The 26190-nt window shown below is 38.6% G+C and overlaps 1 protein-coding gene across 2 annotated transcripts in view; it reads right to left on the reverse strand.

The window, feature by feature from the left end:
• The window catches only part of CD99L2 (CD99 molecule like 2), a 161511-nt gene that overhangs the window by 22445 nt on the left and 112876 nt on the right, over positions 1–26190 (reverse strand). For both annotated transcript variants that reach the window (XM_061136910.1, XM_061136909.1), the window contains exons 2-4: positions 11796–11855; positions 1148–1216; positions 935–1030 (exon numbers count right to left, since the gene is read on the reverse strand). In XM_061136910.1, coding sequence (XP_060992893.1) covers positions 935–1030; positions 1148–1216; positions 11796–11855 — 225 coding nt within the window. The remainder of the gene's footprint in view (positions 1–934; positions 1031–1147; positions 1217–11795; positions 11856–26190) is intronic.

A 26190-nucleotide genomic window follows, 5' to 3' on the forward strand; every position in this document is an offset into this window, starting at 1 on the left:
TGGAAATATTTGTTGCCAGTGATAAAATTTCAAACAAAAAAGAGAATTTTGAAAAATCTATATCTACCACTGTGAGTTTAACAGCTTTCCAATATGTAAAGACTTTTTCTAATTAGATGGGTGGTGATATTAACAAATGTGAATTTCGGGCACTGCATAATGAAATAAGGCTTTATTTGAAGCTCAAAAGACCTCAGAACATCAATATTTTCCAAATAACCAAAGTGTAAAGCACAAAACCACGAATGGGTAAAAGTTCCATTAAAAAGTACTAGAGAGCCCCTGTGGAATTTAATAAAATTGAGTATGGAAAATTCATTGCTATATGGTTTCATATTATACACTGCACTTAACCTATAAGAAACAACCAGTGGCCAAGTTTGGGTGTCTTATCAAAAAAATGATACTAATCAGTGATCTGAAAATTCTATCAAAATATTCTTCCCCTTACAACAGCATATCTATTATGAGGCCAGATCTCCTTCAGATACACAACCATAACAACATATCACAAATGAGTCCATCAGGAAATATGAGAGTCTAGCTCTTCTACTAAGATACACATTATAGAAATTTGCAAAAGTGTACAATGATGCCACTTTTCCTCACTAAGTTGCCTTTTTATCTTGCCATAGTTATTTCTCATAAAATGTGCTATTCATGTTAACATGTGTGTTTATTGTTGTTCATGTTTAATTAATTTTTCTGGTTTTAGGTTTAATATAAGATGATAATATCAATAGATCTGACCCACATCTCAATAGAGATCCTCAATAACTTGGTGAGTCCTGAGACCAAAATGTTTGTCAGCCACTGCTGTCAGGTCCTGCTGGGCCTTGAAGTACCCCCAGCCCTGCCAGGCCAGGAGGAGTAGCTCTGTGGGCTATTGTACTTAAGGGAGCTACAGTGCTGGCCTGAGCCAACTTGGACTTACCTCCTCCTCCCACACTTGGCTTTTTGCGGTCATGATCACGATCATTTTGATCATCCAAAGCATCAGCCAAGTTAAAATCATCTTCTGCAGGGGGCCCTACGACATAAACAAGAAAGTCAGTTGGTTAAATCATAGGTCACTCATTTGGACACCACCCTACAACGAGCTCCACAGAATCTGTCTTTTGTGCCCTCCTGAGAACAGCCGTGTTACCTGCAGGCTTTGCTGGAGCTCTGGTCGCTCCAGGTCTCCTGGTTGTGGTGGTGACACGGTCCCATCTCTCTAAAAGGGAAAAGGGAGACAGTAAGAGGAGCACATTTAGCAACAACACACATGGTCAGGAAGTCACAGGGTGAGCTCAGCACTCCTGGTCCTTGAGTCCCCTCCAAGGATGACCAAGAGATGTAGCAAGGTTCAGATGAAACGAATTCTGTGTCGCTTTTCTTCAGAGGATGGGTGGTGAGATGGACGTGATCCCACATCTGATTAATCTGCTGATTAATGGAGCTGGGACTTGAGCCCACATCTACAGGAGATGACCACATGCTTCAGGGGGTTCCAGAGCTTGAGCACAACCCCTGAGAGCTCCAAGCCTTGGTTTCCACCACTCTTAACCTGATACCGTAGTCACAGATAACACCACCCAGGGGTGAAGTGACATTATGTTCCCAGTTGAGTATGGGAGTGTCTCATAAACTGAAAGTGGTTCTAACACCAACAAAATATTTTATATAAGTGTGGTTACTGCTGTAATACTAGGTCTTTCAGCTCAACCATATTCCTTTAAAATTGTGGACTTCTTTTCACATCAATTAGAAGACATGCCATGCATAATTTTACAATACTTTCTTTCCTTAAGCAAAAAGACTATGCTGTTTAAAAATAGAATAAAAAGAAAAAGCCAGTCCAGGTTGGATGCATGAGACAAGTGCTCAGGGCTGGTGCTCTGGGATGACCCAGAGGGATGGGGTGGGGAGGGAGGTGGGAGGGGGGTTCAGGATGGGGAACACATGTAAATCCATGGCTGATTCATGTCAATGTATGGCAAAAAACACTACAATATTGTAAAGTAATTAGCCTCCAACTAATAAAAATAAATGAAAAAAAAATAGAATAAAATTAAAATAATGAAACCAAAAAGGAGACTATGCTGTAACTGTTCCTACAACTGAAGATAATGGAGAGAAACGAAATTTAACTAATGGGAGAGGCAGAGATGAAACAGGTTTAGCTTTATACACAGGAATCACTCAATCATTAATCAACTACTCAGAAAAAAAACAGCAATAATAGAACTAGTTGAAAGTAAAAGGATTGATAAAGATACACTATGCAAATAGCAACCTTAAGAGAGCTGTAAGAGTGATACCATTATCAAATAAAATAATCTTTAAGACAAAAATTGTTACAAGAGTCAAAGAATAACATTTTATAATGATGAAAGGATAAACACAGCAGTAAGACATAAAATTTTAAACATATGTGTACCTTACAATAGAGTCCCCAAAATATACAAAGCAAAACATGACAAAATTGAAGGGAACGTAAGACAGTTCAACAATAATAGTTGGAGATCTCAATATAATCCTTTCAATCATAGATAGAACAAAAAGGAAATACAAGATTTGAGCAATACTATAAATCAACCAGATCTACCAGGCATCTATAGAACACATCCCCTCAAGCAGGAAATACATTCTACTCAATTGCACATGGGACATTCTCCAAGACAGACCACATGCTAGGCTTCAAAACACATCTCAATATATTTTAAGTCTGAAAGCATACAAATTGTGTTCTCCGGCCACAATGGAATGAAAACAAAAATCATTAACAGAAGGCCATTTGAAAAATTTCCAGTTATATGGAAATTACACAGTACACTTCTAATAACAATGGGTCAAAGAAGAACTCACAAAGGAAATCATAAAATACACTGAGATGAATGAAAATAAAAACATAACATACTAAAACTTACATCATATGAAAGTAAACCATTGACAAAATGAAAAGACAACCTACTGAGAGAAAATATTCACAGATGATTTGATCAAGAAGGGATTAACATACAAATATATAAACAGCTCACACAGCTCAACAACAGAACAACAAACAACCTGATTTAAAAATAGGCAGAAAAACTGAACAGACATTTTTTTTTCCAAAAGAGAAATGTAGATGGCCAATAGACACATGAAAAGAGACACATCACTAATCATCAGGCAAATGCCAATCAAAACCACAATGATTACCCTCACATCTGTCAGAATGGCTATCATCAAAAAGACCACAAAAAATTATTGGCAAGAATGTGAAGAAAAGGGAACCCGTGTGCACTGCTGCTGGAATGTAAATTGGGGTAGCCGCTATGGAAAATAGTATGGAGGCTTCTCAAAAATCTAAAAACAGAACTACTATATGATCCAGCAATTTCACTCCTGTGTATATTTCAAAAAGAAAAACCCAAAACACTAATCCAAAAAAATACATGCACAGCAATGTTCATAGCTGCATTATTTACAATAGCTAAAGATATGGAAACCATAAAAAAGAAGGAAATTTTGCCATTTGTAACAACACAGAAGGACTTAGATGGTATTATGCTAAGTGTAGTAAGTCAGATAGACAAATACTATATCACTTATATGTGGAATCTAAAAAATAGAACTAGTGAATATTTAAAAAAAAAAAAAAAGAAACAGACTCACAGAGAACAAACTAGTAGTTACCAGGGGGAGAGGGAAGGGGGAGGAACAAGATAGGGGTAGGGTAGAGGGACAAACTGCTATGTATAAAATAAGCTACAAGGACATATTGTACAACACATGGAATATAGCCAATATTATATAACTATCTATAAATGGAGTATAACCTTTAAAAATTGTGAACCACTAAATTGTACACCTGTAACTTACATAATATTGTACATCAACTATACTTCAATTTAAAAAGGGGCAAAGGACTTAAGACATTTCTCCAAAGAAAACATACAAATGGCCATCGAGTACATGAAAAGATCCCCACATCACTAATTATCAGGGAAATGCAAATCAAAACCACAATGAGACATCATCTCATATCTGTTGGGAAGACAACTATCGAAAAAAAAGATAAATGTGTTGATGAGGATGTGGAGAAAAAGGAACTCCTTGTACACTGTCAGTGGGAATGCAAAAGGTGCAACCGCTATGTAAAACAGTATGGAGATTTCTCAAAAAAATTAAAATTAGCCCTATTAAAAGATAAACAACCCAATCAAAGAAGGGTAGAAGATCTAAATAGATGTTTCTACTTCTGGATATATATCCAAAAGAACGGAAATCAGGATCTCAAAGAGGTTCTCCCTTGGGAAGGCGTCTGGTACACTTCAATGTGAAGTGTAATGCCTACTTAAATGTGAAGGCCAAATCAGTAGATGGATTTTTATGGTAAGGGAACCACAAGTGATACATGCTGTCATTGTGTATTTTTAAAAAAAAAAACAAAAAACTCTACATCATCAGTTTAGAGATAGTTTTATATCTATAATTTCCATTTGACTTTGTACCTGTAAAATGAAGAAGTACAAAATAGATAACCAACAAGGACCTACCATATAGCACAGGGAACTCAATATTCTACAGTAACGTAAATGGGAAAATAATTTGAAAAATAATGGATATTTATATGGGTATAAGTGAATCACTTTACTGTACACCTGTAACTAACATCATTATTAATCAACTATCCTCCAATATGAAATACAAATTTTAAAAAATGAAGAAGTACAGCTTACCTGTCTAAATGAGGCTCCTTATGTATATCTTGTATTATGGTGATATGTATAGTTAGGAATACAGCTTCCCAGGTGGTGCTAGTGGTAAAGAACCCGCCTGCCAATGCAGGAGACATAACAGATGCAGGTTTGATCCCAGGGTCAGGAAGATCCCCTGGAGTAAGAAATGGCAACCCACTCCAGGATTATTTCCATGACAGAGGAGCCCAGCAGGCTACAGTTCATAAGGTTGCAAAGAGTCAGACACCACTGAAGCCAACTTAGCACACACATAGTTAGGAAAGAGAAATGACATTACCGAAACCACTATTTGTGCAATATTCAGAAAAGCAATTGTGACTTAAGTATTATTAGCTTAAAATCCATATGATTCATACAGTTATTGTGTAAAAAATATTTCTTCCAGCTTGAAAAAAACATAGATGTTAAGGGTTTATTTGGGACTCTAATTTCTGCTCAATTGATCTACATGTCTATCCTTAAGCTGTGCCATAGTGTTGTGATCATGATGGCTTTGTGGAACTCTACCCTACTACTCCCAGTTTCTGGAGGAGCCTGGTTCCTCTAAAGAACTACAGGTGCTAGTTCAAGAGTATGTGTTCCTTGTATGTCTAGGGAACCAGCTGCTCTGTCAGAGCCTGAGCCTGTGGTGATGCAGAGCATCATGTTGGATTTGTGTACTTTTCAAGACACCATTAACTTCAGATTTTCTTGTCATGAGCTTTTAAATGGGATTTATTCTCATCAACAATTGAGATGAGTGAAGTCTAGCTACTTATCAAGGAATTAGAAGAGTAAGCCAAGGTCATCAAAGCAGTGAGCTCCTAAAATAAAGTCAGCTGTTTCTGTGAAGCCTCGCTCAAAATGACAAACTTAACAAGGATTCTCTGAGGCTTAGTGAATGTGGCCAGCAACAGTGCACTCCTGCTGGGAGCGCTTCTTTGTAAGGTGTGCCACAACCAAATAGTCAATCAGCTGGGCCACTTCCCCTGGGTGTGGCTCCATGACAGTGCCAATGGCATTCAGAGAAAATCGGGGCACTCATAAGAAGCTTGATTTGGCAAAAGAAAAAGTGGGTCCCCCTGTGAGACGATTACACACAGAGCGAAAAAGGGAGAGATGAGGGAAGAGGGTGTGAAGGCAGGGGAGAGGAAGGGACAACATTCTGAAACCAAAATGGTGAACCCTGAAAGTGTTACTCCAAGTGAAAGAAGCCAAATGTAAGTCTACACATTATATGACTCCACTGACATGTCCCAGTACAAGGAAATTCAGGGAGATAGGAAGGAGATTGGTGGTTGCCAGGAGCTCTAGGGGAGGGGAAGAATCAAGGAATCAGGGGGCACTAAGGGAAGGGAACAAGGTTTCTTCTAAGGTGATAGAAATGCTCTAAAATTGGCTATAGTGATGGATGCACAACTGTGTGAATACACCAGAAAACACCAAATTGTATGTTTTAAATAGGTGAGTTGTATGATATGGGAATTATCTCTAAATAAAGCTTTAAAAAATATGCCAGGAGCTTCCCCTTGTACTTATAATAAAGTGGTCACCATACCTGCTAACACCCTAAATGATCCAGCCCCTGCCAACTGTTCCTCCTTTTCTCCAACACTGTCCATACTCTAGCCACACAGGCTACCTTCTAGGCCCCAGACTCTGAGGTTCTTTGCTGCCTCGCAGCTCGCAGACCTGATCCCTTGGCCTTGAAGGCTCTTCCCTTGCTCCTGCATATCACCTTTCTTGCGAGGGGCCTCTACTGCTTAATCTAAAGTCATCACCCCGATTTTGGGCCCTCCCTGTCCCATCACCCTATTGCATCTGCTCCAGCGCACTCCATAACATCTGAGCTTGTTATATGTACTGTGTCCTTATGGAGAAACGAGCTCTCTGGGGGCAACGACCTAGTCCACGTGGCATGTCCAGCTCCTGGGGAAGTGCCTGGCAACAAGCAAGCACCCGGTAAACATTGTTCAATATGGATGAATGGATGTCATATATAAATACCCTGACCGAGGTGTCAGGGACTCTTTCAATAAGAAATATACAATGGAAAAAGGAGAAATGTTCTCCAACTGGAAAAACAGCTAAGCCAAGGAGAGATGGATGGGCCTATCTCTCTGAAACCTCAGTCGCATGAGAAGCAAGCTAAGATAGAAAAAAAGGATGGCAGAGTGACCTGGTTTTGAAGGGTGCCATTCCACCAAAGATACATGTTTTTATGGTCCTATGGGTCCCCGACACACTGGCTAATGGGTGCTGATGAAGATCAGATGGGCTGGCACACAACTGAGAAAGGGACAGAAATATTTAAAAGCCCTCCATCAGGAAATTAACAAACTTATGAATTGGGGGTGTGTTTACATGTACTATGCTTGTTTTGTTGTTTGGTCATGTTTGGTTTTGGAGATGTTAAATGATTTCATTAAAACCATCAATGTTATTAACTATATTGATTTTCCTGGGAAACTAAAAGTCCACCTGCATGTATAAGACTATGGAAGTGCTCAGGAAAGGCCTGAGAATGCTCAAGGCTCTCACCTCACACCATACACAAAACTATAAATCTCTTAGAAGTTCATTTTTAGGTATATGGCCCATTTTGAGTTAATTTTTGTTTAAGGTGTGAGGCAGGGGTCCAAATTCACTTTTTGTATGTGGATATCTAATTGTCCCAACACCATTTATTGAAGAGACCATTACTTCCCCCACTGAACAGTCTCAGCACCTTGGTCAAAATTCAACTGGCTACAGATATAACAGTTCATCTCTAGACTCTCAATTCTATTCCATTGAGTAATGTCTACCTTTGTGATAAATACCACACTATCTTGATTACTGCAGCTTTGTAGTAAGCTCTAAAATTTGGAAGTGTGAGTCTGCCAACATCTTTTTCAAGACAGTTTTGACTACCCTGGGTTTCTTGAATTTGCATATGAATTTTAGGATCAGCCTATTTCTGCAAAAATTCTATCTGGAGGTTAGACGGGAATTATGCTGACTTTGTTGATCAGTTTAAGTAGGTGTACATTCATCATATATGCTTGACTCTTACACAAGAGGCCCAGCCACAGTAAGTCCATCCAATGAAATCAAATAATAATAATAATGGCTGACACGGAGCACTCACCCTTGTATCAAGCCCTCGGCTAAACACTTCACAGGGGCCATCTCATTGAACTCTTACAATTATTACTAATTTATTATTATTATTAACCTCATGCAACAGATGAGGAAATAGAGGTGCAAGAAAGTCAGATAACTCACTCAAGGTACACGCAGTCTAATTCCTGAGCCCCTGCCTTTCTCAATCCTGAATATACAAAGAGACCTTTCATACTCATTAGAAAAAAAAAGACAAGCAACCTGGCAGAAAAATGGGGGAAGGATATGAACAGAAAATTCAAAGAGGAAAATGCAAATGGCAAAAAAATAGGATCTCTGTTGTCCATCATACTGGTAAAATGTTTTTAATTGGTAAAATCTGGTGATGATGAAGGTCTGGGGAAGAAGGTACTCATAACAGTATCAGTAGGAGTATGTGATGGCACAATCATTTTGGAAACAATTTGTCAGCATCTATTAAAGTATAAAATACAGGTACCCTTTGGCCTTGTAGTTTCATTATACCTGAGAACAAAGGAAACAGACAAGAATACTCACTGAAGTCCCATGTATAACTGTGCAAAATAGAAACAAACCACATGTCTACCAGTAAGAAGTAGCATCGTTGGCCATGGCCAAAGCCATACCACTGGAATGCCAGCTTCATGAAGCAAACATTTGTGTGTGAGATTTAAAATGTAGTGGCTGAATGGTGGCCCTCAAAATATATAGCCAAGTACTAATCTTATGAATGTGACCTTACTTGGAAAAAAGGGTCTTTGCAGATGTAATTAAGTAAAGATCTTAGGATGAGATCATTCAAGATTATCCAGGTAGATTCTAAATTCAACAAAAAGTGTCCTTATAAAAGACTGAGGGAAAGACACACACGTGAAGGAGAAGGGCAAGTGAAGATGGAGACAGAGATAGGAGCCATGCAGCTGCAAGCTGAAGACCACCTGGAGCCACCAGAAGCTATGTTAGGCAAGGAAGCATTCTTCGCCTGGAGCCTTCAAGGAGGAGTATGCTCTGCCAACACTGTGATTTTGGATTTCTGGCCTCCAGAACTGGGAGTGAACAAATTTCTGTGGTTTTAAATCACCCAGTCTGTGGTACTTTGTTACAACAGCCTGTAGCAAAGGAAACTACCATCAGTTCAGTTCAGTTCAGTTGCTCAGTCGTGTCCAACTCTTCACGACTGCATGAATCACAGCACGCCAGGCCTCCCTGTCCATCACCAACTCCCGGAGTTTACTCAAACTCATGTCCATGGAGTCGGTGATGCCATCCAGCCATCTCATCCTCTGTCGTCCCCTTCTCCTCCTGCCCCCAATCCCTCCCAGCATCAGGGTCTTTTCCAATGAGTCAACTCTTCGCATGAGGTGACCAAAGTATTGGAGTTTCGGCATCAGCATCACCCAGGACTTATCTCCTTTAGGATGGGCTGGTTGGATCTCCTTGCAGTCCAAGGGACTCTCAAGAGTTTTCTCCAACACCACAGTTCAGAAGCATCAATTCTTTGGCACTCAGCCTTCGTCACAGTCCAACTCTCACATCCATACATAACCAATGGAAAAACCATAGCCTTGACTAGATGGACCTCTGTTGGCAAAGTAATGTCTCTGCTTTTTAATATGCTATCTAGGTTGGTCAAAACGTTCCTTCCAAGGAGTAAGCGTCTTTTAATTTCATGGCTGCAGTCACCATCTGCAGTGATTTTGGAGCCCAGAAAAATAAAGTCTGACACTGTTTCCCCATCTATTTGCCATGAAGTGATGGGGCCGGATTCTATGATCTTAGTTTTCTGAATGTTGAGCTTTAAGGCAACTTTTTCACTCTCCTCTTTCACTTTCATCAAGAGGCTTTTTAGTTCTTCTTCACTTTCTGCCATCAGGGTGGTGTCATCTGCATATCTGAGGTTATTGATATTTCTCCCAGCAATCTTGATTCCAGCTTGTGCTTCTTCCAGCCCAGCATTTCTCATGATGTACTCTGCATATAAGTTAAATAAGCAGGGTGACAATATACAGCCTTGACATACTCCTTTTCCTATTTGGAACCAGTCTGTTGTTCCATGTCCAGTTCTAACTGTTGCTTCCTGATCTGCGTATAGGTTCCTCAAGAGGCAGGTCAGGTGGTCTGGTATTCCCATCTCTTTCAGAATTTTCCACAGTTTATTGTGATCCACACAGTCAAAGGCTTTGGCATAGTCAATAAAGCAGAAATAGATGTTTTTCTGGAACTCTCTTGCTTTTTCAATGATCCAGCAGAAGTTGGCAATTTGATCTCTGGTTCCTCTGCCTTTTCTAAAACCAGATTGAACATCTGGAACTTCATGGTTCACGTATTGCTGAAGCCTGGCTTGGAGAATTTTGAGCATTACTTTACTAGCATGTGAGATGAGTGCAATTGTGTGGTAGTTTGAGCATTCTTTGGGATTGCCTTTCTTTGAGATTGGAATGAAAACTGACCTTTTCCAGTCCTGTGACCACTGCTGAGTTTTCCAAATTTGCTGGCATATTGAGTGTAGCACTTTCATAGCATCATCTTTCAGGATTTGAAATGATTCAACTGGAATTCCATCACCTCCACTATAGAGAGCTATATTTACTCAGGTCTTCAATACATATTAATTTTTTTTAAGTTGTGAAATATATACATATAACTGAAATGAAGAAGCCCTACACATGTTATGTAAAACATAAAATACTGAACAACCTATGTGTATAGATGTTCATAACAGCAGAGAAAACTAGCTGGGACCAGCATATCCCAAATTGTCTTAGGCAATTCCCTCTGGGGAATGGGAGCAGGTGTTACAGGATGAGGAGGGACCAAGGACAATATCAACTTTATTTTCTAAGTATTCATGCATGTTTAAAAGAATGGTTTATAGAATTGAAAGAGATATGTGTACCCCAATGTTCATCGCAGCACTGTTTACAATAGCCCAGACATGGAAACAACCTAGATGTCCATCGGCAGACGAATGGATAAGAAAGCTGTGGTACATATACACAATGGAATATTACTCAGCTATTAAAAAGAATGTGTTTGAATCAGTTCTAATGAGGTGGATGATACTAGAGCCTATTACACACAGCGAAGTAAGTCAGAATGAAAAATACCAGTACAGTATATTAATACATATATATGGAATTTAGAAAGATGGTGACAGTGATCCTATATGTGAGACAGCAAGAGAGAGACAGATGTAAAGAATAGACTTCTGAACTCTGGGAGAAGGCAAGGGTGGGATGATTTGAGAGAGTAGCATTGAAACATGTATATTATCATATGTGAAATAGATCGCCAGTCCAGGTTCTATGCATGAGGCAGGGTACTCAGGGCTGGTGTACTGGGATGACCCTGAGGGATGGGATGGGGAGGGAGGTCGGAGGGAGGGTCAGGATGGGGAACACATGTATACCCATGGCTGATTCATGTGAATGTATGGCAAAAACTACCAAAATACTGTAAAGTAATTAGCCTCCAATTAAAATAAATTAAAAAAAAGAAAAGTAAAAAAAATAATGGTTTAACCTTGAAAGAAAAATTTAAAGAGAAATTGATGATAAAGCTTAGCATTTGAGAGGTTACATGTAGACACCACATAAAGAATAGTCATTATAAAAAGATCTAAAAGGAGAAACAAATCCCTTATTCACTTCAAGGTATCTTTTTCTGAGCTAGAAAAAGCTAGTCCTTGGAGGTCACTGCTGGGATGTCACACCAGCAAGGGCTATGACTTGAGTCAGAGAAAATCCTGGATCAGTTATTACACATTTTTGGTATTCTCCACAAAGGAAACAAGGGATGTTAAATATCCAGATTTTCTTTTAAATAATTCAAATTATAATAACCATGTTATATTTGATTAAGTGAAACAGGCCACCTACTGTTTTCCTTGAATGTGTATTCTAAATGGGTAGTGCATAGTAAGCACTGTTATTGCATTTAATAGTCTGATTTACTACTCACGCTTTACTGTAGTTCCTTCGACTGCATCCTCCAGACGGAAACCACCAGTGTCCCCAGATCCTGAAAATTAAAAAGAAAAAGAAGATTTTAAAATGTAACTCTCTTGGAAAGAAACAAAATAATACTAATATACTCTTGTAACTGTCATTTCCCTTTAGACAGTGTTATGAAGACAATGCCACAAAAGGAAATCAGTTGAAGCCACCCAAAGATACACTGAATTGATATCCCTCAACAAGCAATCTATTGATTCCAAAACAACAGCAAAAACAAAACAACCCCCCCCCCCAAAAAAAACAGTCCTCAGTCCACTAGAAGACTGAAGATTCAAGTGAATGAAAAATGAAGTATTTAATATAACCTTATAGAAAAAACTTCTTCATAGTATGACTTTTGATAATGAGCCAAGTTCTTTCACCCCATCCCAAATCTCATACAAAGGCTGCTCTGCATTTTGGCAACCTAAGACACACTCCCCCCCACCAACTCCAGCACCTACACCTAGGCTACTATCTGACATATAACAAAAAAGGCCGTGCAGAAGAGTTTTTCACAAGACAATTTGTCCTCAGAAGTGGACCCATCTGCCCAACCCTGATTGCTACTGAACTTGACAGCTTTCCTTCCCTCTAGGTAGGCATGTAGTTTCCCACAGGGTATATACATTAAGTCTCAAGCAAACCACTTTGCACGTATACTGAAACTAAACAAGTAAGTAAATGGACAGTAGATTACAGAAGCCAGGTTTCTCACTGCTGGAGAGGGAGGTTACAGACGAGAGAATTAGATCCATGTGACAGTCGACTAGAATTGGAGACATCAGTATGAATAATGTTTGGCTATATATATATATGTGATTATATATAGAAATATTCATAAACACGTGCATATACATGGGGTTAGTATTCAGATATACATCCCCTTGCTCTGTCAGATGAAAAGGCCTAGAAGCAACAATACCCAAGTAGCAATGAACACACCTGGCACCCAGATTTTGGTTTCTAAACACAATTCTCCAATAAAAGGAACCAGACCTCCTTGGAGACATAGCTGATTCTAGAATTGGGACAGGAAATATCTAGATAAGATCTGAGATTCTTCAGTGCTAGGAAGTACTTTTAAAAATATTTGATATTGGTGGGTATATGTCAAAGGGGCACAGAACTGACAGAAAAGAGTTCTCAATGGCTAAAGTTGGAAAAATTTAAAGCAGCAAAATAAAGTGGTACTGGATTATGACCCTATGTATAAAATAAATATCCATGACTCAATGCTGATATAAATGACTGAGCAAAAACATAAAAACAGAAGAATTCAAATTAATTTATGTAGACATTTCTCCTCTCCATAAGTGCTGACTCCCTTCCAAGATTATAGTATAAGGGGTGGGGAAGAGAAAAGTAACCTTACAGTGGAGAAACTGACATATACTACATCAGCCAGGAAATCAAGAATAAGATTAACAGTGATGACTTATACTGATATTCTCTGCTTTTTTTTCTTTTTTTCGGTCTTGCTGCACAGCATGTGGAGTCTTAGTTCCCTGAAAAGGGATGGAACCCATATCCCCTGCAGTGGAAGTACAAAGTCTTAACCACTGGACCACCAGAAGGCCCAATACTATATTCCCTTGATACAATGAGAAGGGCACTAAACCTCTGTGGTCTTCCTTTCAAGGAAGGATAACTCTATAACCACAGTATAATCACAAGGAAAAGAGCAGAAAAACTCCAATTGAGGTGCATCCTACAAAATACTTGACTAATCAAGCGAAATGCTGGGCTGGATGAAGCACAAGCTGGAATCAAGATTGCCAGGAGAAATATCAATAACCTCAAATATGCAGATGACACCACCCTCATGGCAGAAAGAGAAGAGGAACTAAAGAGCCTCTTGATAATAGTGAAAGAAGAGAGTGAAAAAGCTGGCTTAAAACGCAACATTCAAAAAACCAAGATCATGGCATCCAGTCCCACCACTTCATGGCAAATAGATGGGGAAACAACGGAAACACTGACAGTTTCATTTTCTTGGGCTCTAAAATCACTGCAGATAGTGACTGCAGCCATGAAATTAAAAGATGCTTGTTCCTTGGAAGAGAAGTTATGACCAACCTAGATGGCATATTAAATAGCAGAGACATGACTTTGCTGACAAACGTCCTTTTAGTCAAAAGAAAAACTATGGTTTTTCCAGTAGTCATATATGGATGTGAGAGCTGGACCAAAAAGCTGAGTGGTGAAGAACTGATGCTTTTGAACATCAGTGTTGGAGAAGTGTTGAACAAGCAGTGTTGGAGAAGACTCTTGAGAGTCCATTGGACTGCAAGGAGATCAAATCAGCCAATCCTAAAGGAAATCAGTTCAGAATATGTTCATTGGAAGGACTGATGCTGAAAGTGAAGCTCTAATACTCTGGCCATGTGATGAGAAGAACTGACTCATTGGAAAAGACCCTGATGCTGGAAAAAATTGAAAGCGGGAGGAGAAGGGGACGACAGAGGATGAGATGGTTGGATGGCATCACCAACTCAATGGACATGAGTGTGAGCAAGCTTTGGGAGTTGGTGATGGACAGGAAAGCCTGGTGTGCTGCAGTTCATGGGGTCACAAAGAGTCGGACATGACTGAGCAACAGAACTGAACTGAATACTCCTCAAAACTTTTTTTTTTATTACTTGGAGGCTAATTACTTCACAACATTTCAGTGGGTTTTGTTATACATTGATATGAATCAGCCATGGATTTACACGTATTCCCCATCCCGATCCCCACTCCCACCTCCCTCTCCACCCGATTCCTCTGGGTCTTCCCAGTGCACCAGGCCCAAGCACTTGTCTCATGCATCCCACCTGGGCTGGTGATCTGTTTCACCATAGATAGTATACATACTGTTCTTTTGAAATATCCCACCCTCACATTCTCCCACAGAGTTCAAAAGTCTGTTCTGTATTTCTGTGTCTCTTTTTCTGTTTTGCATATAGGGTTATCATTACCATCTTTCTAAATTCCATATATATGTGTTGTTAGTGTGCTGTAATGTTCTTTATCTTTCTGGCTTACTTCACTCTGTATAAGGGGCTCCAGCTTCATCCATCTCATTAGAACTGATTCAAATGAATTCTTTTTAATGGCTGAGTAATATTCCATGGTGTATATGTACCACAGCTTCCTTATCCATTCATCTGCTGATGGGCATCTAGGTTGCTTCCATGTCCTGGCTATTATAAACAGTGCTGCGATGAACATTGGGGTGCACGTGTCTCTTTCAGATCTGGTTTCCTCAGTGTGTATGCCCAGAAGTGGGATTGCTGGGTCATACGGCAGTTCTATTTCCAGTTTTTTAAGAAATCTCCACACTGTTTTCCATAGCGGCTGTACTAGTTTGCATTCCCACCAACAGTGTAAGAGGGTTCCCTTTTCTCCACACCCTCTCCAGCACTTATTGCTTGTAGACTTTTGGATAGCAGCCATCCTGACTGGCGTGTAATGGTACTTCATTGTGGTTTTGATTTGCATTTCTCTAATAATGAGTGATGTTGAGCATCTTTTCATGTGTTTGTTAGCCAGCTGTATGTCTTCTTTGGAGAAATGTCTGTTTAGTTCTTTGGCCCATTTTTGATTGGGTCATTTATTTTTCTGGAATTGAGCTGCAGGAGTTGCTTGTATATTTTTGAGATTAATCCTTTGTCTGTTTCTTCATTTGCTATTATTTTCTCCCAATCTGAGGGCTGTCTTTTCACCTTACTTATAGTTTCCTTTGTAGTGCAAAAGCTTTTAAGTTTCATTAGGTCCCATTTGTTTAGTTTTGCTTTTATTTCCAATATTCTGGGAGGTGGGTCATAGAGGATCTTGCTGTGATTTATGTCGGAGAGTGTTTTGCCTATGTTCTCCTCTAGGAGTTTTATAGTTTCTGGTCTTACATTTAGATCTTTAATCCATTTTGAGTTTATTTTTGTGTATGGTGTTAGAAAGTGTTCTAGTTTCATTCTTTTACAAGTGGTTGACCAGTTTTCCCAGCACCACTTGTTAAAGAGGTTGTCTTTTTTCCATTGTATATCCTTGCCTCCTTTGTCAAAGATAAGGTGTCCATAGGTTCGTGGATTTATCTCTGGGCTTTCTATTCTGTTCCATTGATCTATATTTCTGTCTTTGTGCCAATACCATACTGTCTTGATGACTGTGGCTTTGTAGTAGAGTCTGAAGTCAGGCAGGTTGATTCCTCCAGTTCCATTCTTCTTTCTCAAGATTACTTTGGCTATTCGAGGTTTTTTGTATTTCCATACAAATTGTGAAATTCTTTGGTCTAGTTCTGTGAAAAATACCGTTGGTAGCTTGATAGGGATTGCATTGAATCTATAGATTGCTTTGGGTAGAATAGCCATTTTGACAATATTGATTCTTCCAATCCATGAACACAGTATGTTTCTCCATCTGTTTGTGTCCTCTTTGATTTCTTTCATCAGTGTTTTATAGTTTTCTATGTATAGGTCTTTTGTTTCTTTAGGTAGATGTACTCCTAAGTATTTTATTCTTTTTGTTGCAATGGTGAATGGTATTGTTTCCTTAATTTCTCTTTCTGTTTTTTCATTGTTAGTATATAGGAATGCAAGGGATTTCTGTGTGTTAATTTTATATCCTGCAACTTTACTATATTCATTCATTAGCTCTAGTAATTTTCTGGTAGAGTCTTTAGGGTTTTCTATGTAGAGGATCATGTCATCTGCAAACAGTGAGAGTTTCACTTCTTCTTTTCCTATCTGGATTCCTTTTACTTCTTTTTCTGCTCTGATTGCTGTGGCCAGAACTTCCAACACTATGTTGAATAGTAGTGGTGAGAGTGGGCACCCTTGTTTTGTTCCTGATTTCAGGGGAAATGCTTTCAATTTTTCACCATTGAGGGTGATGCTTGCTGTGGGTTTGTCATATACAGCTTTTATTATGTTGAGGTATGTTCCTTCTATTCCTGCTTTTTGGAGAGTTTTAATCATAAATGAGTGTTGAATTTTGTCAAAGGCTTTCTCTGCATCTATTGAGATAATCATATGCTTTTTATCTTTCAATTTGTTAATATGATGTATTACATTGATTGATTTGTGGATATTAAAGAATCCTTGCATTCCTGGGATAAAGCCCACTTGGTCATGGTGTATGATTTTTTTAATATGTTGTTGGATTCTGTTTGCTAGAATTTTGTTAAGGATTTTTGCATCTATGTTCATCAGTGATATTGGCCTGTAGTTTTCTTTTTTTGTGGCATCTTTGTCTGGTTTTGGAATTAGGGTGATGGTGGCCTCATAGAATGAGTTTGGAAGCTTACCTTCATCTGCAATTTTCTGGAAGAGTTTGAGTAAGATAGGTGTTAGCTCTTCTCTAAATTTTTGGTAGAATTCAGCTGTGAAGCCATCTGGTCCTGGGCTTTTGTTTGCTGGAAGATTTTTTATTACAGTTTCGATTTCCTTGCTTGTGATGGGTCTGTTAAGATCTTCTATTTCAGATATGAAGGAGAATTCAAAAGCTTTACAGATAAGCAAAAGCTGAGAGAATTCAGCACCACCAAACCAGCTCTTCAACAAATGCTAAAGGATCTTCTCTAGACAGGAAATGCAGAAAGGTTGTATAAATGTGAACCCAAAACAACAAAGTAAATGGCAACGGGACCACACCTATGAATAATTACCCTAAATGTAAATGGGTTGAATGCCCCAACCAAAAGACAAAGATTGGCTGAATGGATACAAAAACAAGACCCCTATATATGTTGTCTACAAGAGACCCACCTCAAAACAAGAGACACATACAGACTTAAAGTGAAGGGCTGGAAAAAAATATTTCATGCAAACGGAGACCAAAAGAAAGCAGGAGTCGCAATACTCATATCAGATAAAATAGACTTTCAAATAAAGGATGTGAAAAGAGACAAAGAAGGACACTACATAATGATCAAAGGATCAATCGAAGAAGAAGATATAACAATTATAAATATATATGCATCGAAGAAGAAGATATAACAATTATAAATATATATGCACCCAACATAGGAGCACCACAATATGTACGGCAAACACTAACGAGTATGAAAGACGAAATTAATAGTAACACAATAATAGTGGGAGACTTTAATACCCCACTCACAACTATGGATAGATCAACTAAACAGAAAATTAACAAGGAAACACAAACCTTAAATGACACAATGGACCAGCTAGACCTAATTGATATCTATAGGACATTTCACCCCAAAACAATCAACTTCACCTTTTTCTCAAGTGCACAGGGAACCTTCTCCAGAATAGATCATATCCTGGGCCATAAATCTGGTCTTGGAAAATTCAAAAAAATTGAAATCATTCCAGTCATCTTTTCTGACCACAGTGCAGTAAGATTAGATCTCAATTACAGGAAAAAAATTGTTAAAACTTCAAACATATGGAGGCTAAATAACATGCTTCTGAATAACCAACAAATCATAGAAGAAATAAAAAAAGAAATCAAAATATGTATAGAAATGAATGAAAATGAAAACACAACAACCCAAAACCTATGGGACACTGTAAAAGCAGTGCTAAGGGGAAGGTTCATAGCATTACAGGCTTACATCAAGAAACAAGAACAAAACCAAATAAATAACCTAACTCTACACCTAAAGCAATTAGAGAAGGAAGAAATGAAGAACCCCAGGGTTAGCAGAAGGAAAGAAATCTTAAAAATCAGGGCAGAAATAAATGCAAAAGAAACTAAAGAGACCATAGCAAAAATCAACAAAGCTAAAAGCTGGTTTTTTGAAAAAATAAACAAAATTGACAAACCATTAGCAAGACTCATTAAGAAACAAAGAGAGAAGAACCAAATTAACAAAATTAGAAATGAAAATGGAGAGATCACAACAGACAACACTGAAATACAAAGGATCATAAGAGACTACTACCAGCAGCTCTATGCCAATAAAATGGACAACTTGGATGAAATGGACAAATTCTTAGAAAAGTATAACTTTCCAAAACTGAACCAGGAAGAAATAGAAGATCCTCAAAACTTTCAAGGCTGTCAAAAACTAAGTATCAGAAACTGACACAGCTTGAAGAGCCAAAGGAGATGTAATGATGGAAATTCACATGGTACCCTGGATCAGCTCCTAGGACAGAAAAAGGACTTTAAGTAAAAAAACTAAGAAAATCTGAATAGAGTATGGACTTTAATAACAGTGTATCAGTGTTGATTCATTAATTGTGATACATGTACTGTACTAATATAAAATATTAATAAGAAGGGAAGCTACCTAGGTGTACAGCACATGGGAATTCTTTGTATCAGCTTTGCACTGTAAATCTAAAACTGTTTTTAAAAAAGTTTATTTTTGAATATCTATTTCCTATAGCAAAAAAAATTAAGGTAACCACTAAAAAAGAGATATAGGATGTATAACCTCTAACTCATTCAAGAATGAAAAGAAAGGTCAATACCAACAACTAAAATTCAACAAAAGTCACCAACAGGAAAAAACAAAAATATGTTAAATACAAAACATGGACTTTCTGTATTGTCTAACACAAGAATATGTATAACTATGCTAATAAAAAGTGAGTGTAAATAGAGCAAATTTCCTATTGAAAGGTTGTCGCCATGAGCCATGAATGACACTGGGATTCTTGGCCTCTGGAGGAGAGGAATTTGATCTGGGGTCAGTGATGAGGCTTGATCCCTCAGGGCTTTTGTGTAGTAAACTTTCATTAAAGTATGAAAGAAATAGAGAAAGCTTCTGACATAGACATCAGAAGAGGGCAGAAAGATTGCCCCCTTACTAGTTTTTAGCAAGGAGCTATATACCTATTAGCAAATTATCTGCAGGCCACTGTAGACCCACACCTCCACTAGAGACTCCTAGACACTCACAGGCAAGTCTGGCTCCATCTCTTGTGGGGATACTGTTCCTTTCTCCTGGCTCCTGGTGACACAAGGTCTTGTTTGTGCCCTCCAAGAGCCTGCTTTCCCAGTCCTGTGGATGTTCTGTTATCAAACCACACTGGCCTCCAAAGTCAAATTCCCAAGGGTTCACAGTCCCTTTGCTGGATCCCCAGTGGAATGGCAAACCACTTCAGTATTCTTGCCTTGAGAACCCCACGAACAGTATGAAAAGGCAAAAAGATAGGACACTGAAAGATCAACTCCCCAGGTTGGTAGGTGCCCAATATGGTACTGGAGAAGAGTGGAGAAATAAGTCCAGAAAGAATAAACAGACAGAGCCAAAGTGAAAACAACACCCAGTTGAGGATGTGACTGGTAATGGAAGTAAAGTCTGATGCTGTAAAGAACAATATTGCATAGGAACCTGGAATGTTAGCTCCATGAATCAAGGCAAATTGGAAGTGGTCAAACAGGAGATGGCAAGAGTAAACATCGACAGTCTAGGAATCAGCAAACTAAAATGGACCGGAATGGGTGACTTTAACTCAGATAATCATTATACCTACTACTGTGGGCAAGAATCCCTTAGAAGAAATGGCATAGCCCTCATAGTGAACAAGAGTCCAAAATGCAGTACTTGGGGGCAATCTCAAAAATGACAGAATGATCTCTGTTTATTTCCAAGGCAAACCATTCAATATCACAGTAATCCAAGTCTATGCCCCAACCAGTAATGCTGAAGAAGCTGATGCTGAACGGTTCTATGATGTCCTACAAGACCTTCTAGAACTAACACTAAAAAAAGATGTCCTTTTCATCATAGGAGACTGTAATGCAAAAGTAGGAGGTCAAGAAATACCTGGAGTAATAGGCAAGTTTGGCCTTGGAGTACAAAATGAAGCAGGGCAAAGGTTAACAGAGTTTTGCCAACAGAATGCACTGTTCATAGCAAACACCCTCTTCCAACAACACAAGAAAAGACTCTACACGTGGACATCACCAAATGGTCAACACTGGAATCAGATTGATTATATTCTTTGCAGCCAAAGATGGAAAAGCTCTATACAGTCAGCAAAAAGAAGACTGGGAGCTGACTGTGGCTCAGATCATGAACTCCTTATTGCCAAATTCAGACCTAAATTGAAGAAAGTAGGGAAAAACACTAGACCATTCAGGTATGACCTAAATCAAATCCCTTATGATTATACAGTGGAAATGACAAATAGATTCAAGGGATTAGATCTGATAGACAGAGTGCCTGAAGAACTATGGACAGAGGTTCGTGACATTGTACAGAAGGCAGTGATCAAGATCATCCCCAAGAAAAAGAAATCCAAAAGGGCAAAATGGTTGTCTGAGGAGGCCTTACAAATAGCTGAGAAAAGAAGAGAAGCAAAAGGCAAAGGAGAAAAGGAAAGATATATCCATCTGAATGCAGAGTTCTAAAGAACAGCAAGGAGAGATAAGAAAGCCTTCCTCAGTGATCAATGCCAAGAAATAGAGGAAAACAGTAGAATGGGAAAGACTAGAGATCTGTTCAAGAAAATCAGAGATACCAAGAGAACATTTCATGCAAAGATGGGCTCAATAAAGGAGAGAAATAGTTGGGAACTAACAGAAGTAGAAGATATTAAGAAGAGGTGGCAAGAATACACATAAGAACTGTACAAAAAAGATCTTCATGACCCAGATAACCACAATGGTATCTGAGCCAGACATCCTGGAGTCTGAAGTCAAGTGGGCCTTAGGAAGCATCACTAAGAACAAAGCTAGTGGAGGTGATAGAATTCCAGCTGAGCTATCCCAAATCCTAAAAGATGATGCTGTGAAAGTGCTACACTCAATATGCCAGCAAATTTGGAAAACTCAGCAGTGGCCACAGGACTGGAAAAGGTCTGTTTTCATTCCAATCCCAAAGAAAGGCAATGCCAAAGAATGCTCAAACTACTGCACAATTGCACTCATCTCACATGCTAACAAATACTCAAAATTCTCCAAGCAAGACTTCAACAGTATATGGAGAATTTCCAGATGTTCAAGCTGGATTTAGAAAAGGCAGAAGAACAAGAGATCAAATTTCCAACATCCGTTGGATCATTGAAAAAGCAAGAGAGTTCCAGAAAAACATCTACTTCTGCTTTATTGACTATGCCAAAGCCTTTGACTGTGTGGATCACAATCAACTGTGGAAAATTCTTCAAGAGATGGGAATACCAGACCACTTTTCCTGCCTCCTGAGAAATGTGTATGCAGGTTAAGAAGCAATAGTTAGAACTGGACATGGAACAATGGACTGGTTCCAAATCAGGAAAGGAGTACGTCAAGGCTGTATATTGTCACCCTGCTTATTTAACTTATATGCAGAGCACATCATGCGAAGTGCTGCACTGGATGAAGCACAAGCTGGAATCAAGATTGCCAGGAGAAATATCAATAACCTCAGATATACAGATGACAACACCTTCATGGCAGAAAGAGAAGAGGAACTAAAGAGCCTCTTGATAATAGTGAAAGAGGAGAGTGAAAAAGCTGGCTTAAAACTCATCATTCAAAAAACCAAGATCATGGCATCCGGTCCCATCACTTCATGGCAAATAGATGGGGAAACAATGGAAACACTGACAGACTTTATTTTCTTGGGCTCCAAAGTCATTGCAGATAGTGACTGCAGCCATGAAATTAAAAGACACTTGTTCCTTGGAAGAGAAGCTATTACCAACCTAGAGAGCATATTAAAAAGTAAGAGACATTACTTTGCTGACAAAGGTCCTTCTCTTCAAAGCTATGGTTTTTCCAGTAGTCAGGTATGGATGTGAGTGTTGGACCATAAAGAAAGCTGAGCACTGAAGAATTGATGCTTTTGAACTGTGGTATTGGAGAAGACTCTTGAGAGTCCATTGGACTACAAGGAGATCAAACCAATCAACCCTAAAGGAAATCAGTTCAGAATATATTCATTGGAAGGACTGATGCTGAAGTTCAAATATTCTGGCCATTTGATGAGAAGAACTGACTCATTGGAAAAGACCCTGATGCTGGGAAAGATTGAAGGTAGGAAGAGAAGGGGATGACAGAGGATGAGATGGTTGGATGGCATCACCGACTCGATGGACATGAGTTTGAGCAAGCTCTGGGAGTTGGTGATGGGTAGGAAAGCCTGGCATGCTGCAGTCCATGGGGTCGCAAAGAGTTGGACATGACTGAGTGACTGAACTGAACTGATATAACAAGTAAGTGCTAACAGGAAGGAAAAAAATATTGATATAAGGCAAGATAAAATTTAAGAGCTAAACCTCTAAAGAGGAAAAGTGACATATTTTATGGGTTTACATCATATAATCCACCAATAAAAGTCATGCACTTAATAACTCAACTTCTAATATTCTAAAGTAGACACTCAATTCTTCCTTTGATGAAATAATCGGTTATCAGATTAGCCTTCCATAAATAACCATAAAATGAACAAAGCATGAAGCAACAGTTTTCAGCAGTGAACAAGTATTGAGAGACTACAGTCCCTGAGATCAGGGAAATCATGACAGCTAAATTCAACAGGTATTCCTCGACTGGATCCTGTATCTATAATCAGTGGGACAATGAGTGAAATTTGAATGAGGTCTGTGGATCAGATGGTAATACTGGCTCACTGTCAATTTCCTGATCTTGATGGATGTACTACAGTCATAGAGGAGGGTTGTCCTCATTTTTAGGAAATGCATACTGAAATATCAAGAGATAATGAGTATCATATTTGGGACTGATTCTGAAATTTTTTCAGAAGAAAAGTATTTGAAGATAAATACACACACCAGAGCTAATGTGCTATAACTGGGAAATCTAGGTGAATAGTAAATGGGAATTCCTTGTATTAGATAATATTGGAACAACTGGTAAAACTTGAATGGAGTCCGAGAATTAGGTAGTATTAATGGATCTCCATTCATTTTCCAATTCAGATGGTTACATTGTTGATATGCAAAAGGATGTTTGTAGGAAATGCACTCTGAAGTATGTTGTGAGAGGAAGGATCATAGGGTATGGCAACATCTTCTCAACTTATTAGGGGGAAAAAAGAAGGTCCCTGCACTGTACTTGCAAGTTTCCTGCAGGTCTGTAATTCTTCAAACATTTAGACAATTAAAATAATTTAAATATGCGTATCCAGAGAAGGCAATGACAACCCACTCCAGTACTCTTGCCTGGAAAATCCCATGGTAGGAGGAGCCTGGTAGGCTGCAGTCCATGGGGTCACGAAGAGTCAGACATGACTGAGCGACATCACTTTCACTTTTCACTTTCATGCATGGAGAAGGAAATGGCAACCCACTCCAGTGTTCTTGCCTGGAGAATCCCAGGGACGGGGGAGCCTGATGGGCTGCCGTCTATGGGATCGCACAGAATTGGACACGACTGAAGCGACTTAGCAGCAGCAGCAAGTATGCATATTTCTCAACTCAACAATTGTACTTTTAGGTACATGTTACAGAAAAATACTTGCACATGTGCCCAAAGAGTTATGTACAGGATGTTTATAGCAGTACTGCTTACAAGAGCAAAAAGAAATGGAAACAGACCTAGTGTTCACTGAAGAATAGTTGAAGTAAATATGGTTCTTCAATACAATGAAGTGTTCTGCAGCTGTTTAAAAGAATGGGATACTCTCAGTAAACTAGGGCTACAAGGGAATTTCCTCAACTTGATAAAAAATATCTACAAAAAACCTACAGCTAACATGATCAGGAACAAGGCAATGATGTCCCTTGTCAGCACTGCTTTTCAACATCATACTACCAGTCCCAGCTACTTCAATAAGACAAGAAAAGGAAAAAAGGTATAAAGACTGGGAAGGAAGAAATAAAACTCTTTTTGCAGAAGACATGATTATCGAAAAAAATCCACCCCAAAACTCAAAACTCCTAGAACTCAAAACTACTTAGAACTAATAAGTAACTATAGCAAGGTTGCAAGGTATATGGTTAATATAAGTAGATTTCCTATGTACCAGCAATGAACAAATGGAATTTGAAATATTAATAAAAAGCACAACACTGTTTACATTAGCAGCACCTCCCCCAAATAAACACCTTATAGAAATCTAACAAAATATGCACAAGATCTATATAAAGAAAACTACAAAACTCTAATGAAAGAAATCAAAAGAGAAGAGATATCTCATGTTCATAGATAGGAAGATTCAATACTTTCATAATGTCACTTCTTCCCAATTTGATTATAGATTCAGTGCAATCACAATTGAAATGTCAGCAAATGATTTTGTGATTGACAAACTGATTTTTAAGTTTATACTGACAAACTGATCAAGTTTATACTGAGAGGAAGAAAACCCAGAATAGCCAATACAATATTGAATGAAAAGAACAAAGTCAGAGGACTGATACTACCCATCTCAAGACTTACTATAAAGTTAAGATACTGTGGTATTAGCAAGAGACAAAGAGACCAATGGAACAGAACAGAGAGCCCAGAAACAGACTGACATAAACATAGTCAACTGATCTTTGACAAAGGAGCAAAGGCAGGATGATGGACAGTCTTTTCAACAAATGGTGCTACAACACCTGGACAGCCACATGGAACAACAACAACAACAAAAAACCCTAGACACAGTCCTTAGACTTTTCACATTAACTCAAAATGAATCATAGTGCATTGGTTTCTGTTTTGTTGATAATTTCCTTTGCTGTGCAAAAGCTTTTAAGTTAAATTATGTTCCATTTATTTTTGCTTTTATTTCCTTTACTTTAGTAAACAGATCAAAAATTAATTCCTGCGATTTATGTCAAACAGGGTTCTGCCTATGTTTTCCTCTAAGAATTTTATAGTGTTCAGTCTTACATTTAGAACTTTAATCCATTTTTAGTTTATTTTTGCATGTAGCATTAGAGAATGTTCTAATTTCATTCTTTTACACGTAAAAGCTGTCCAGTCTTCCCAGAACCATTTATTGAAGAGACACTGTCTTTTCTTCAATGTGTGTTTGTGTCACTCACATGGAACTAAACAGACATTTTTCCAAAGAAGATATACAAATGGCCAACAGGTATATGAAAAGATGCTAAACAATATCCATCACCAGGGAAATGCAAATCAAAACCAGAATGAGGTATCACCTCACACCTGTTAGAATGGCTAGAGCCAAAAAACATGCTAAGTTTTGGTGAGGGTGTGGAGAAAAAGGAATCGTTATGCACTCCTGGTGGGAAGTAAATTGGTTCAGTCACTCTGGAAGATAATATGGAGGGTCTTCAAAAATTGAAAAACAGAATTATAATCCATCAAATCCTACTTGTGGGCATATTGCCAAAACAAAGGAAATCACTATCTCAAAGAGATATCTGCACCACCACCACCGCCCCCCGCCCCCAGCTATGTTCCTTGCAGCCTTACTCCCAACAGCCAAGATATGGAAACTAATTGTCCACAGATTGATGAATGGATAAAGCAAATGTGGTATATACATACCACAGAAT

The sequence above is a fragment of the Dama dama genome, chromosome X, assembly GCF_033118175.1.
Source record: "Dama dama isolate Ldn47 chromosome X, ASM3311817v1, whole genome shotgun sequence".
Lineage (NCBI taxonomy): Eukaryota > Metazoa > Chordata > Mammalia > Artiodactyla > Cervidae > Dama > Dama dama.